At 45.9% G+C, this 16220-nt stretch overlaps 1 protein-coding gene across 6 annotated transcripts in view; it reads right to left on the bottom strand.

Annotated features, from left to right (window-relative positions):
- Positions 1-16220, bottom strand: part of Mgat5 (alpha-1,6-mannosylglycoprotein 6-beta-N-acetylglucosaminyltransferase) — a 288136-nt gene that overhangs the window by 183176 nt on the left and 88740 nt on the right. For 4 of the 6 annotated variants that reach the window (XM_039091088.2, NM_023095.1, XM_063272594.1 and 1 more), the window contains 1 exon segment: positions 2547-2929. In XM_039091088.2, coding sequence (XP_038947016.1) covers positions 2547-2787 — 241 coding nt within the window. In that variant the 5' untranslated portion in view covers positions 2788-2929. 6 annotated transcript variants of the gene reach the window in all.

The raw sequence follows: 16220 nt of genomic DNA, 5'->3' as shown, positions 1-16220 counted from the left end.
TTTTCTCAAGGATATGGAGGAAGTCTATATTCTGAGATATTTACCAACACATAATAAGGAAAAGTAGTAAAACCACAAGTCTATAAATAGACACCCATGTGTTTGTCTTACCTATGAAAAAATTTTGATAAACTCTAGAGGAAACTCTTAAGTTGTTGTGTTTTCCTGACAAATGTATATAAGCTACACATAGAATTAAAACCTTTAAGACAGCATCCACCACAGGTCACATCACACTTATGCAACACCAACATTCCGGGCTATTCTGTTCTCTCTGGTGGTAACTGATCTTGGAAAGCGATAGACCATGTTAAGTCAAGTCAATGAGTCATTTGTCTTATGTGATTGCGTACCTAGTGTTTGTTGTTGGACAGTGGCACTCAAAATGGAGCTTCGTGGTTTTGATACATAACATAAGGAAGACATTTTATTTAAACATGTGAAAAGCCAGTGCCTAGTGACACTGACTTTTTACATGGCTGCTAGGGAATCAAACTCAGGTCCTCATGGTGGCATGGCAATCACTTTACCAACTGAGCCATCCCTCCAAGGTTATGGCCGATAAATCCTGAAGAGATACATTAAAAGCAGAGAGTATGACCGTTCTGATCCTAAGAACTAAGAGAGACATCAGAGCGCCTCAGCCACAACAACCTTCGCTTCATAGACACGTACACCGTAGAACCAAGTTTCTGTGGTCTGTATGGTTTCCTGTGTCTGTATTCCAGCTGCCCGAACTGAGCCTACCCCTTCGCGTGGTCTAATCGAGGCCATGCCTTTGACTCGGTTACAAAGCAGAACACCAGCTCTCCTACCCCACCCCAGCACACGTGGGTAGCAAAGTCCCAAGCACGAGGCCCAGTGAAGACTGCGTTTGATGGCTCTGTTTCCCCTCTGACAACTAACCCTCTAGAAAACCAGGTCATTCTGGATCCTCAGTGACCACAGCACATCCTGGAGGGCAGAATCTCCAAGACATTCTGACCCAAGTTCCGCTTGCAATGGTTGTTTCGTAAGTGTCTGTATGAGCATTCTGATAACATCTGGGTCAGATGAGACGGCTCAGAGAGGACAGGCATTTGCCTGATGACCAGAGTTCCACCCCTGTATGGTGGAAGGAGAGAAATGACTCCCAAAGGCTGTCCTCTGGACTCCACTGTGTGCTGTGATGTGTGCATCCAGAAACATGAATGGAAATACACACATGATAACAACAACAACAACAACAACAACAACAACAATAATAACAACAACAACACAGAAAAATCTACTGCAAAGTTATACACCAAATGCCAATTGGGTATATTGCACAGAGGACATATTTATATGATTTTTCTCTTTTGTTTTCCTGCCTATGCCTTCAAGTTTTTTTGAAACTAAGCATAACTTTTACTAAAAATTAAGATAAATTTCACATATGTTATTTTATATATATTTAAAATTATATAGTATATTTTATATGTCATACACACAAACATACATACATACACATATATATGTGTGTATATATATATATATATATAATCTAATGTAGCCAGGCCAACCTCAAACATCCTACATAGATGAGGATGACCCTGAACATCTGATCTCCCTGCCACTAGTACACAATGTTGGGGTTTCTGGCATGTGCCACCATGCCCAGGTCCAGCAAAGCATGTTAGGCAAGCTAAGCTCTATTCCCAGCCATGTGTTGTTCTGAAAGGCATGAGGTACCTGGAAATGAGCAATGAGTAGATTTTCTTTTTAAGTTGAGCACGGTTAAAGACAAAAGCAATAAAGTCTGGGAAATCCAACATTAACGGTTCAGGGCAGTTCATTAGCTCATTGCTGACCTTAACGGCATCCGAAGCATCTTCCTCCCCACTGTATCTAATTACATTTCGTTTAAGGACAGATAATGAAAATGTTTGCCTGCACTCACCAAACATACTCCTGTGAGCACAGCCTAGAAATATGCTGACAGAGTGGGGACTGGCTGCAAATACAAGCCAGAGATCCTGGGTGCTCTGAGTAGCACGCCTGGGGTGTCTGTGTGCACAGGAGCTTAGAGTCTCACACAGGTACTGTTTTACCTTTCTAAAAACTCAGCTATGGGCTGGGGAGTTGGCACCGTGAGTCAAAGAGCTTGCTGGACAGGTGGAAGGACCTGAGCTCAAATCCCCTGAACCCACATAAAGCCAGACACAGCAGCATGCATATAGAACAGTGTGCATACGGTGCGTCTATGGTGCCCGATGGAAGGCAGGGACGAGATAATCCCTCAGAAGTTCATGAGGCAGCAAGCCTGGCATGGAGCTGCCAAGTAGAGATTTTGTGGCAGACAAGATAAAAATGTAAGGCCCCACAGCTGTGGTTATCCGCTGACTTCTGACCCTTGCACACCCACGCTCACATAGAGAAATACATATATGACAATGCACGTATAAAAAGGGCTATAACCACTGCCCAGGAAACATAGCAACACACGTGGGAACTTCTGGGCTCCCCCCCCCAAAGCTTAGGCATGCTCAATGGAGCAACCCAACCCCCCATGTCCCCTCACTCACCATAGGCTGTCATGACACCGGCATACGGGCCATCCACCACGTTCCTGTTCTCTTCTGCCAGTGCCTTAATGTACCTTTTGCTGAGGTCAAGGATTTGCTCCCGCAACATGGAGCTGCTCTCAGGCTGAGTTCGCTGCTGGATGGTGAAGTGTAGAAGCATCATCCCCCATATGAAGCCAAAAGTCACCAAGAAAAAGCCCAGCTTCTGAGAGGACAACTTCCAGGGAGAAAAGAAAGCCATCTCTCTCTAGTAATGTACCATTCCCTTGGCTCTCAACAAGCAGAAGGGGAAGGCAAGTTCATGGTGCAGGCTGGGGCGGAGAGTGCGTGGCCCTCACTCTGGTTCCTGAGTCAGCTGACTTGCTTGTCGGGCTTCCATTCTGCTGTGGAGGAGGAGAGCAGTTAGCGATGTGGTCGAAGCAAAAACACAACAATCAGGGTCTGTAACTGTACTGAGGTAGCTCTCCGTAAAGTGTTCGCTCACTTCTGGGCTTAATGTGCTTTAGTGGACACTTTGGGCTGATGTTTGCGACCTGGGAGCCCAGACGAGAAGTCTAGTACAACAACAGAAAGCTGCAGAACTTACACTGAGGGGAGTATGCATCTGAGTGTGTGGACACAGGTAGACTAGGGATGTTCCCCTTCTAGACCTAGTTCAAAACAGGAAGCTTGTTTTGCAAGGTAGAGGGGAGATGGAAGGATATGTCACCAAATGTCAGCAAAAGACCGTGTGTGTGTGTGTGTGTGTGTGTGTGTGTGTGTGTGTGAGAGAGAGAGAGAGAGAGAGAAAGAGAGAGAGAGAGAGAGAGAGAGAGAGAGAGAGAGAGAGAGAGAGTGTGGTGGTGGAGGGGGGCAGAGTCCCGTGACAACTTCAGACTTGATGCTTATGAAACTTGAGCTTAGAAAGTCATTATGTGCTTGGAGCAAAGTTTGTGTGTACAGCTTCCGAAGTGTTCAAGAAAGAGGATGTGTCCTCAGAGAGTGCTAAGGAGGATAGGGGGATTGTCCAGAGTTATTTAAGCATGGCTGAATTTCACCATCTTTGTTTCAGGGTAAATGACTCTGCCAGGTGCCACTCCCAAGCACCGAGAGAGAAAGATACCAAAGGCACAGATGCTGTCCTTTTGTTCTAGCTTTTATGTTGGAGGTGTCTGAGCGCAAAGCCAGGGTGCACGCTCAGTATCTGTTCTATGAGCAAGCTTCACCTTCCAGCCCCTTGCCTTAGCTATCTGAAACAGAAGCTGCACCTCAGAGGCTCCAATGCCTGCTACACAGAAGCCCAAGGCACCCAGATGGTTGCTTCTCTGTGGTTCTCACTTTCACTGCCGTCATGAGGCAAAGTGAAAAGTTCAAGGGGCAGACTTTCAATGTGTTCATCTCCCACCTCATAACAGCACAGTGTTCCTTCCCTACTGGGGTTTCGCAGCAAGGAAGGCCTGAGGAGGAGTTGCAGGTTGGCTGATGGGTGTGCCAGAGAAGATCAATAACAGGCCTGAAGATTCAGCTCAACTGGTACAATACTTCCTAGCATGTGTAAAGCCCCACAATGCCCATTAGTAGGTGGAGGATCAGGAATTCAAGGTTATCTTTGGTTACAGGAGGAGTTCTAGGCTATCATGATTTCCATGAGATCCTGCCTCAAGGGAGAGGGTGGCTGCCAGATGCCTCAGTGGGTAAAGACCTTATGCCCTGTGCAAGTATAAACAGGACCAGACAGGTAAAGCTGAGTAGGCAAACCGCCTGTACCCTAGCACTTTGGAGACCGAGAAAGGGGATCCCCAAGCAAGTTCGTTAGCAAAGGCGGAACAAACTGGCAGGCTCTGAGTTCAGCTGAGAGACTCTGCCACAATAAATCTAGTGGAGGATGACATCAACCTTGGGTCTTCACATACATACGTGTAAGCCCATACATAGTTGAACACACATGCCCTACATGCACATGACACACATACAAAATAAGTAGAAAGAAAGAAACAAACAAAGAAACAAAGACAGAAGGAAATTAAGAAAGACAAAAGGGCAGTCAAGGACCAAAAATGATCACGGGGACACAAACAATAAAGTATCTGATGGCTCCAAGGGTCTGATGCCCTTTTCTAGCCTCCAAGAGCACACAAATGATGCCCAGACCAACACACAGGCAAAACACCCATACCTGTTAAAAACTCTGAGGGCTACATGGCTACGTCTTGGGGGAACAATGGCACTGTATGAGGCCTTCCGAATGCTGGCCAGCAGAATGGGATCCCCCATTATTCTTTTCTCCATGGGGTTTGCAAGTACTTACATAGTGTGCACTTGCTGCCCCCAGGCTCTGGGGACTAAGTGTGAACAAGATGGAGCCTCCACCCTCAAGGGGCTAACACTTTGAAAGCCATTCCCCAGTATGTAAAACAGCATTTCCTTTTACATAACCTACTCTCATATTCACCTCAGATCTGAGGGGGACTTTCCCAGGCCATTTTAGTGGGGTGCCAAAACTCAGAGGGGGCACTCTGGAAATTTTCTTTGACTATTTTAGGACAGAACTTGAACTGCTGACACTGTTACCTCTAAACTTGCAGACAGGAAGTCCCACTCTCCTTTCTCACTTGTGCCTACCGGAGAGGTTGATGGAGACCATAACAGGTTTTAAGTCACAGGAAAGGCACAAACAAGAACTACAGCTGAGGTCTATGGTTCTGAGAGAAGGTTGAAGGCTTCTGACCCTTCAGAACCACTGAGATGGTATATTCTAGAGTTTAAATGATGGCTAAGCCAGACTAGTTGAAATTATTCCAGCTCAGTGAGAAGCTTCTTTTCGCTGTCAACAGGGCAGGATGCACAATCACCTGGGAGCTGGGCCTCAGGAGGATTATGTCCTATGTTGATCAATGTGAGAAGACATCTTAGTTGTGGGTGAAACCGTTCCCTGGACTGTATAAAAGGAAGGAAATGAGCTGGCACCCATTGCTCTCTCCCCCTAACTGTGGATGGGACTGCAACTGGCAGCTTTAGGTTTCTGCCACCCTGACCTCCCCCATGACAGACCATGAGCAAAGCATTGTCTAGCGACAGCAACAAAAAAAGAATCAACACACTCAGGGAGGTACACATTTGGAGTCCAAAGTCTTAGCTAAAGGAAATTCAGAGCACTTGATGGCTCTAGTCATCTGTAAATGCTACACGCAACTGTAGCATTTCCAGGAACGGTCTCCACTCTCATAGAATGGAAACTGTGCAATAACAGAAACTGTCAGCACACACAGAGAAGCACGCCAGCATTCACCCACCATGATTTGCATTAGGAAGACAGAAGTCCTGACTTTGGGTGGGGTGTCTCACCTAGAAGACACCCTCATATCTCAGAGTCATAGTAGGATAAAGAGAGGCCTTAGAAGAACACCATCAGTCTTGGTTCCAAGGAAGGACTTGATGATCAGCAGTAACAGACATGGAATAGAAAGAACTCAGACCAACAGCGATCAGAAATCCGAAGGTGGAGATTGGAGCTCTATGTATAGCTCTGTTTATAGGCCTCTTGGGTCTATCTGCAGCAGCCTCTTTCCCCATCTTCCATGGTCCAGAAAGTACCACATTGTGTCATCATGAAGGGCTGACCACAGGCCTAGCAATGGAACAGTCACGCCACCATTTGCCTCCAGTTTCCCAAACGTGGCCACTCTTAGCACCCCAGCATCAACCCCATAGCCTTCCCCCAGGTGGCTTGCCTGGCAGAGGCTACTGGGGTGAGAATACTTCAGAAGCTGCCCAGTTCACAGCAGTGAGTGAGAATCACACTGATCAAGCAAGTCCTTCAAACAACTGCCTAATGTCTCTGAAGGTCCCATCTCTTTTATCAATCCCTGCCCTAGACAGCGCAGTTAAAGCTAGAGATACTAATTCATTCAGCAGTAAAATCAGCACCAACCCAGAAGCTCCACTGGTCAACACTGTACACCAAACAATGTACAACATCATACAGTTTGCATGCAACCGCCTGCTCTACTAAGTCAAATTCATGCTTCTGTCAGGACCGTGTTACGATCTGAATCGCTTCCTATCTATCTTTAACCTTGGCTAAGAGACCTGCCTTCATCTCCATTCTCTCCAATAACATTTGGGATTTCTGAAACCATCTGTGCTTGCCTGTGTTAGCTTTGAAACCCACACCCACATCTCCAGTGTGGTGATGTGGCTTGACCTAACCTCCTGCATAAATCCTCCCAGGTCCCCAGAGTAGCAAAACCTATCTTGCTTGGGATACAAAGGGAAATTCTTAGGGACCTTATCTACTATTTAACAACTTTCCTATAGGTTCTGTGAGGATCCAAAGATAAGGAATTCTGGGGCTGGAGAGAAGGCTCCGATGGTTTTGCAAGCATTAAGACCTAGATTTGATTCCCTAAAACCCACAGTAAAAAGCCAGAGGCAATGGTACCTGGGTGATAAGTGACCCCTAGGGCTCACTCCCTGGCCGGTCTAAGCTCTGGGAAAGTGAGGGATCCTAGCTCAAAAGAAAAACAAAACAAAACAAAACAAAACAAAATAAAACAAACAAAACAACAACAACAATAACAACAACAAAAACCCCAGGAAGCCAAGGAGATAGAGAGTCAAGCAGTAAAGGTGCTTGGTTTGCAATCATATCATCCTGGATTTGATCCCTGGAACTCATGTAAAAGCAGAAGCAGAGGTTCAACTCTACAAAGTTATCCTTTGACCCTGATATGTGTGCTGTGGTGTGCACACACTGTAACTTCTTTAGAAGTTTATAATAAGATGGACAGAACCTAAGGAACGATATCTAAGGTTGATCTCTGGTGTGTGTGCGCGCGCGCGCACACACACACACACACACACACACACACACACACACACACACACACCATATATAAACTATAGAACAGAGAATGAACAAGGAAAGGAATCTAAAAGTCTTCAATGTCATACAAGGACAGCCACAAGGAAAGAACATCAGGGAGATGGTAAGAAAGCCTAACCACACCAAACACCCGAAAGCTCTGATTCGTAGCTTTACTCTTCCAATGGCTAAAATGCAGAACATTCTAAAACCACACAACACTGTGAAACCTGGGTGACAGGGGCTGAGTCTAGAGCACCAAGCTACTGGTTTTCACACTGTGTTCCAAACGAGTTTTCAAAGGTTCTGGAGAATCCACAAATGTTTCACATTTTGTTTCACATCGATTTTTCAGGGCTAGAGAGGGCTCAGTGGGTAAAGGTGTTTGCCGAGGCTGGTAACGGGAGCTTGATTGCCAGGATCCATAGAGTGGAATAAGAAGCCCAAGTTTTCCTCTGGCTGACACTTATACCACCAGCAGCTCTCCCTTTCCCCCACAAATAAATGTAACCTAAAATTAAAATACAATGTTTCAAAGATCTCAATACCTGCCGGTTTCCTCTGCTTTCTCTTTCACACCGTGGACCTCCACTTACAAAGGGAAGGGAGAGGGCAGGGCAACTTTGGAATGAGTATCTCATCTCTGTTGTAGCCTCCTGGGTACACATTTTACTAGAAGGTAGGCAAGGGAGAGCACGAAGCTGTCACCACCCTGTCATCTATAACTGCCCCATGTTCCACGAGTTCCACTCACAAGAACCATAAATTATTCACACTCGACAGAACTTCCCACCCACACTAAGTGAAACCACAGCAGCCTCGAGAATTCTGAAAACATTCCCAACCTTCTGACACAGCAACAGACCTCATCATCTACAAAGTCTATACTTTGTAAGAAAATAAGTTACAAAATAAATCGGGACACACACACACACACACACACACACACACACACACACACACAAATCTTACAGTATTTTAAGTAAGTTTACAGTTTGAGCTGGGCAATGGTGACACACCCCTTTAATCCCAACAGAGTCAGGCAGTTCTCTATGAGTTCCAGGCCAGTCTGGTCTACAGAGTGAGTTCCAGGACAGCCAAAGCTACACAAATAAAATCCTGTCTCATCCCCTCCCCCTACCCATGCAAAAAATATTCAATTTTGAATTGTGTTGTATACATGCTTATTCTGGGATGCACAGGGCCTGCAGGCCACAGGTTGTCTACACCTGAACTAAGACAAAAAATATGAGTGTAGACATGTGCGCCTATGGAGGCTCAAGGCTGGTGCTAGGCATTTTCTCCAGACCTGCCTGCCAATCTGACAAGTGTCCCAGGCCTCAGTGCTTCCACCTACCGGATGCTGAGATACTTGCCAGATGCGTACGTGCGATCCACACTCAGGTCCTCATGCGTGTGCAAGGTGGTGTCCACTGAGCCCTGCCCTCTAATCCCCCAGCCTGAAATAAAGACCTTTAATCCACGGTGGCCCCAGGGTTGGGAAGATTTGCAGCCTGGATCACTTTGTTGGGGAGGGTGTCATGTTCACTGTCAGGTGAGTGGTTAGCAACTCCAGCCCCCCCTCCAGCACTAGTCACCACCAGAACTGTCATAACTGGAGAGCTATGACAAACAATGGAAAATGTCTCCCCTTGGGGCCAAATGATGGCTTTCAAAGCCAATGGCCCCAGTTGAAAGGTACCACCTAACCAGGGACAGGTCCCTCCTTACCTAGAAGGCCCTCGAGGTCAGCAACCTACAGGTTTCAGAGCAGAGCAGAGCAGGAGAAAAGAGAAGACCTCTGGAGCTGGTTACCAGTCCTGTTAACTGGCAGGCAGCAGGGGCTATGCTAAATCATTAGAGATCCCAGAGAGATGAGAGACTGAAGCCCCAGAACTGTAGCACTGACCTATACAGTCTCACTGTCTTAGATCATTCTTAGGCTGTCACCCAGGCTAGATGAAGCTGGCCGATACTCCATCCTGAGGGCGAAAGGAGCTCATAAGACTGCCTTCCCTTGAGAAATAATAAGCTGTTAACAGTTGCTTAGGGGAGGAGCTCACAAGGCACCACCCCTTTCTAAGGATTGACAGGCAATGAATGGTTATTATAGGAGAAGGTCTCATGAGGCCCCACCCATGTATGAGAAATGATAGGCAGCTAACAGTTGTTGGGAGAGGGAGCTTATTCCTCCAGAATAAGGACCCACTCCTTCCTAAAGATTAATAAGTGGCTATGGGGAAGGGGCTTGCATAATTAATGTTTTCCGGGAAGGTAGTTCATAGGCCTCTCTTCTTCTTGAGGATTGTTAAGATGTAGTTTTAAATGTGTTATGTGTACAGGCAGGCACATGCTCCATGAGTCTGTAGAGGCCAGAGGTGACCACAGGATAACCTGGAGGAGCTGGAGTTACAGGCAGTTGTCTCACCTGCCACATATGGTAGGACCCAAATGCCTACTGTCTAGCCCAGGCCGGCTTGGAACTCAGCGATGGCCCATGCCTGCTTCCCAGAGTGTTGGGGCTAAAGATGCCCAGCTGCAGCAACTGGGCCCCATCCCCAAGGATCATGGGAGGTTAATGATAGGTTCATGAGTACTACGTATTGATAAGCAGTTAATGATTTCTAGAGGGAAGGGCTCATAAAGCTACATCCTTCTGGAGGATAAATATGAAATTAATAATTAATAGGGAAGGAAGAGACATTTTCTTCAGTGGTATAGCCATTGATAAGGTGGCCATGCTACTATAAATACCACATCACCTGTGTTTCTGTAAGCGACCCTAAGGAAACTCTGGTTCATACATACATTCACACATACACATACACACATGCAGAAACACCCACGCATATTCAAGACAAAGTAAAAAGGAGTCTAGTTGGAAAAAAATGGGAGCTAAGGGGAGGGGTACTGGGGAGTAGAGGGAATATGGTCAAAATTCATTTTATATGTGTTAAATGTATATATATATATATGAATGAAAGATGATGAAAATTATGTATGATTGATCCATGTTAATAAAAAGTCTCAAATCTAGTTGGAAAATTTGTATATGGAAAAAAAAATAAAAGATCGTGGCTCATAAGTCATCAGGCACAGGCAGGAATCTGTGAAGAGATCCCATCTGGACGAAACTTCCTCAGACAGTTAAATAGCAGGATTGTCATCTGGCTTCCTTCCGGTTCAGGGAACCAGGAATGGATACCAGGAGAGGTTAGTAAAGCCTTTTGAAGAAGAGAAGCTGGATAGTAGGTGAAGGAATCAGCAGAGACTATCTAATTAATCTGTCTGTCTGTCTGTCTGTCTGTCTATCTATCTATCTATCTATCCATCTATCCATCATCTATCCATCTATCCATCTATCCATCTATCATCTATCTATCTATCTATCTATCTATCTATCTATCTATCTATCTATCCATCTATGTATCTACCTACCTACCTGTCTGTCTGTCTATTTACCTACCTACCTACCTACCTACCTACCTACCTATCTATCTAATCGATCTATCTATCTGAACAAGTTTCTCATTAGCCTTGAACTCGACATGTAGGTGAGACCACCTGGCCAGCAAATCCCAGGGATCCTCCTGCCTCTCTCTTCCCAGCATTGGGATTAAAGGCATATGCTGTAGCGTGCCTTTAGTTCACAAGGAAGCATGAGATCAGATCACATTGCCAGTTCCCTTCGCGCACTTGAAATTTCTTTGGTTATGTTTTTCTCTGCTTTGATTCCGAATGCCAGGAGTAGACAGGTGCGCTCCGGCTGCTGCTTAAAACCCTTTTCTAGATGTAACTCCCCGCAAGTGTGAAGCTTTGTATTCTGATAAATGAAGAGAGAAAACTCGTAGATTAGAAACTCATAGTCTTCATTTCTTTTAAAAAATACTTTCTCTTTAAAGACGCGGCAAGACATGCCCAGAGAATTCTGCTGGGATAGTGTAACTTTTTGCTACATGGAAGGTAATCTCAAGAGAAACTGGCAGCGCCTCTAATCTTTTCACTCCGACCTGCTTCCCTAATGCATCCTGCCTTTAACCAGCAGACCATTGAGGAGAGAAATGGTTTTCGTTGGTACCCAGCACAGTCAAAACCCTCCTGAGCATCAGTGCCCAGTCCACTTCTCAATGTCATGTGATGCCCAGCTCTAGTTCTTGGCCAATGCTCCTCTTCCAGATTCTTCTGGCACAAAGGGTGATGGGCGATCATACATGTAAAGATAGAGTTTATTTAACGCCCTTTAAAAAAAAAGATAGAAACAGAAAGGGCTGTGCACAGAGCTCTGTGGTTAAGAGCGTTGGCCCGGCATCCACAAAGTTCTGTATTCAAGTCCTAGCATCATGTAAACTGGGTGTGGTGGTGCACACCTCCAAGAATGTGGAGAGAGGGAGGGAGGCAAAGGAAGGATGGTCAGCAGTTCATGGCTATAATCAGGTTACATAACGAAGTCCAAGGCTAACCTACAATACGAGCGTCTCTGTCTCAATAAACAGGGTTGGTAGGTGCCTCATGGTTAAAGGCTCCTGCCACCAAGTCTGACAACCTGAGCTTGATCTCAAACTCAGGGCACTTCAAAACCAACCAACCAACCAAACAGACCAGGGTAAGAAGAGTCAGACATGACCACTGCTCTGGGCATTAAATGCTCCTGCCTCATTGGCTGTCTGAATAGCTGGTGGTGCTGTCTGGGAAGGCTGTGGAAGTTTAGGAGGTAGAACCTCTCTGGAGGAAATACAAGAAAATACATGGGCGTGGGCCTTGAGATTTTTATAACCCCACCCAACGTCACGAGCACACTCTGCTTCCGGACTGTGGATACAATGGGACCGGCCAGCTCACACTCCTGCTCTGGTGCCTTCCCACCACGATGGACTGCATCCCTCCCAGGATGTAAGGTGAGAGAAACCTCTCCTCCGTTGCTTCTGGTCAGCAGTTCTGATTATCCCGACGAGAGGAATAAATATTACCCATCTCCAATCATCCCTCTGTACCCAGCAGAAGGACACGGTGGCTGGGTCTCTCTTTTCCTCAACTTCTCATTGAAAAGATCAGAATTTGATTTGCTAGCTACTTGGGTTTTGTAACAGTCCAGGAGGAAGATATGGACAGTCTAGAATACATCCTGACAGGAGGGAGCCGGGGAGTGGGCAGCAAGGACTGCTGATCTACAGAGAGATGATGACTGGTGGATGAAGACATAATAACAGACAAAAAAACACCAAAGTTAATTTTAACTGTTCTCTCTCTACCTTTTTTCCCTCTTCCTTCAAATAAACTGAATCAGTGTCACTCACGCCTTATGACCACTGGACTTAGCTCCCAATTTAAACAGATTTTATAGTCACCCCACACAAGGAAAGAAAAATGACTGTAGTGAGCAGTTCACTGACTGAGATGTTGCTACCAACGCAGGAGGACCTGGGGGGAGTTTATTACACCTTAGCAAACATGCTGTGAATATACCATTAGGTGTGGCTTTAGAAGAGTAGCCGGATCCTGCCTATGAGTGTAATGAACCCTGAACTCCTTCGGTGACATCCTCCATTAGTTGGGTGAGATTAGCAGTCACCTTAATTCATTGCTTCTTGGTGTGGAGGTCAAGTGCAGTGCTGGTTTCCCATGTGCATGGAATCACCTTGGGTATGTGTGAGACACAAGAATGGCTCTCATTTTCTTCACGTTTACTAACCTATTAGTCCAGAGCCAGGTTAAAAAAAAAAGGCAACCTTGATCATAACTAGAGAATTTACTAAAATACCCACCTTACCATACGCAAGTCAGTGAATGACGGTACAAGGAAGGGTCTAAGAAAGAAGAGAAGGGAGCTTTGTCAATGTGATCTATCTAGAAGGGCAGCCTCTTGTCAGCTCCAGTCATGGAGTAACCAGAGTAAAAACATCTTGGGATGGCCAGACTTCATAAACTTTCCAGAAAACTCAGGGCCAAAGAGATGCTACAATTCCAATGTACTTGCCCACACAAGCAGGAGGGCCTGAGTTCATACGCTCAGTATTCACATAGAAAGCTGTGACCCCAGAGACAGAAGGACCCCTAAAGTTCACTGGTCAGCTTGTCTGGCCAAATTTGTTTAGCACTGGGTTTAGTGAGAAACATAGTCTCAAAAATTCAAATTGAGAAAAACACAGACAATCACCCTCTGGTCATACACAAACACTACATTTAACACCAGAAAGGCAATGTTAAATTTCTATACTTTAAAATGTTAGCAATAGTTTGTTTGTTTGGTTTTTTTGTTTGCTTTTGGAGACAGGGTTACCCCTAGGCTAACCTCAAACTCATATAGCAGTCAACATAATCATCCCATATAAGGAAAAAAACCATAGTCAATTACTAGAATGACATAGATGTCTCTGTCTCTTTCAACACAGTAAGCTCTCTAACCAGCACAAACCTGTGGAATACTAATTCGAAGAAACTGGAAGAGAACTGGACACACAGAAGCTATGCAGATTTTGTCCCACTAAGGGTGGGAATGTGGCTCAGTGGCTAGAATGCTTATCTAGCATGTGTAAAGGAAAGTCCGGGCTCCAACTCAGCAATGTGTCATTCAGGCGTGGTGGTGCACACGTGTAATGCCAGCATTTAGGAGGTACTGGCAGAAGGATCAGAAACTCAAGGGCATCCTTAGCTACACGGCGAGTCTGAGGCTAGCCAAGGCTGCGTAAGATGCTGTTTCTCAAAATATGAACAGCTACCCAGTGAGATAGACATATGCCTCAAGATCCTGATGGTCTAGCAGTTGAGGATAGGATGGGCCCAAGGCAAAGTGGGACTCTGGTCTCCTCCATCAAAGGCAGAGAGAACCCTCTTGCTGTCTCCACCAGAATCTTCCCATTCTCACATGCACTGATTTCCAGCCTTACACTCAGCTCCTGTTAGGATGTAGAGTCCTTATGTAAGAGCTCTGAGCCCTCCTGTGAATTGGGTACTTAATATTTATTGAGAAAAGTCCTTGTCCTTTCCTTTGTTAATAAAGACATCTGCTGGGTTCAGGATATGGCACAGTCAATAAAGGGCTTGCCTTGCAAGTACAAAAAGCTGAGTGTGGTCAACAGAAGTTGCATTAAAAAAAGAAAAAAAACAGATATCTGGTACATGTTCAAAATCCCAGTCCTGAAGTAGCAGAGACAGAGGGAATCCCTGGAGCTCACTGGCCAGACAAACCTCTTTGGTAAGTTTCAGGTAAAAAATAAAGCCTGTCTTTAAAAAGGGGGTTGGGAGTGGGGTACATGATATCATGAGGAATAATGTCTGCCTGAGGTGAATGCTGCGGCCTCTGCTAGAAATGCTCATGCAAGCAGGCATGCACACACACACCCGTGCACACACACACCTGTGCACACACTCATGCACATGCAACACATAACACACATGTGCACATGCACACACTCATGCACACACATTTACATGCATGTGCACACATGTGCTCACACATGTAACATACTTTTGCACACCCTCATGGGTGCACACACCCATGCACACACTCATACATATGCAACACATGCATATACACAACACACGCATATACACATGTACATGCACATAGACATACACACACACATTCATGGGTGCACACACACCCATGCACACACTCATGCACACGCAATACATGTGTACATACAACACACACATGTACATGCACTTAGACACACACACACACACACACACACATACACACACACACGTTCTAGTGTTGTCCTGGTAAACTGGAGTCATGCTTGTCTCTGAGAACCTCTGTAGACCATGTCTCCCAGAAACCGCTTCTCAGTTCCCAGCAACTGCGTCATGCTTCAGAAACTTGGGGAGATGAGAGTTGCCTAGAACGAACACACATAAGCAGCATTCACCAGGCTGCTTCCTGCTCTCCCCGGACCTCGGTGCCCTTCCTGCTCTGATGAAGTTGATACCCAGCAAGGGACCCACAACATACGTGGTCTGAACTTCTTCGCTTGGAGACATCTCAGGGGCAGCTCCTCAGCCAGAACTGAAGGCAGCCTGGTGAGTCTGCTCTAAAATGGCTCAGGAGGCTGAGAAATCGAGTGCCTGTATGAGTGGAGAGGCAAGCTGGCATGGCAACTAGTCAAATCCAAAATCAAGTCTCAGGCCCAATGAACCTAGCCCTCAACCTGCTTAAGAAAGCACTAGAAACTTCCAAATGTGGATAGTGCCTACTACTATGCAGAGCTATAATTTGTAAATTGCTTCTCCTGGCACTGGGCCTTTGGTGAGAACAGGATGACTGAAGAAGTCTCTTGACAATTCAGAGGAGGCCCAGGCACCTCCCCAATTTCCTGCTAAACCTAAAACCACACAGCCCGTCTTGGCTAACCTTATTATATTCCCAAGAAGACTAGAGTTTACTTTGTGCTCTTCAGCTCCTGTCTCCCAGGATGTACACACACCCATGTGAAGCATAGAAAACACAGGCAAGTGTCAGCAAAATGCCACGGTGAGTGATATAGAATTTATCTCGTCAATTGCCTTGGGGGAAGAAGTCATGCAGCCCTGGATGGCTAAACCCTGTTTCCTGGATGGGTTGTGACTGCTGCTTCAGAGGATTTCCTGGAGCTGGGGAGATACCTCTACGGTTAAAACCACTGTGGCTCAAGCAGGAGGACCTGAGTTCAGATGCCCAGCACCCAAATAAAGGCAAGCACGGTGGTGCATACTGTAATCCCAGTCACCAGGAAGTGGAGACAAGGGGATCCCCGAGACTCTCTAGCTGGCCAGCTCAGTTACATCAGTGAGCTCCAGGTTCCTCGAGATCCTGTCTCAAAAGATACAGAGGAGAGCAAAGAGAGCCTGCTGCT

Source organism: Rattus norvegicus, chromosome 13, assembly GCF_036323735.1.
Source record: "Rattus norvegicus strain BN/NHsdMcwi chromosome 13, GRCr8, whole genome shotgun sequence".
NCBI lineage: Eukaryota > Metazoa > Chordata > Mammalia > Rodentia > Muridae > Rattus > Rattus norvegicus.
This window is presented reverse-complemented; position numbering and strand designations above follow the sequence as displayed.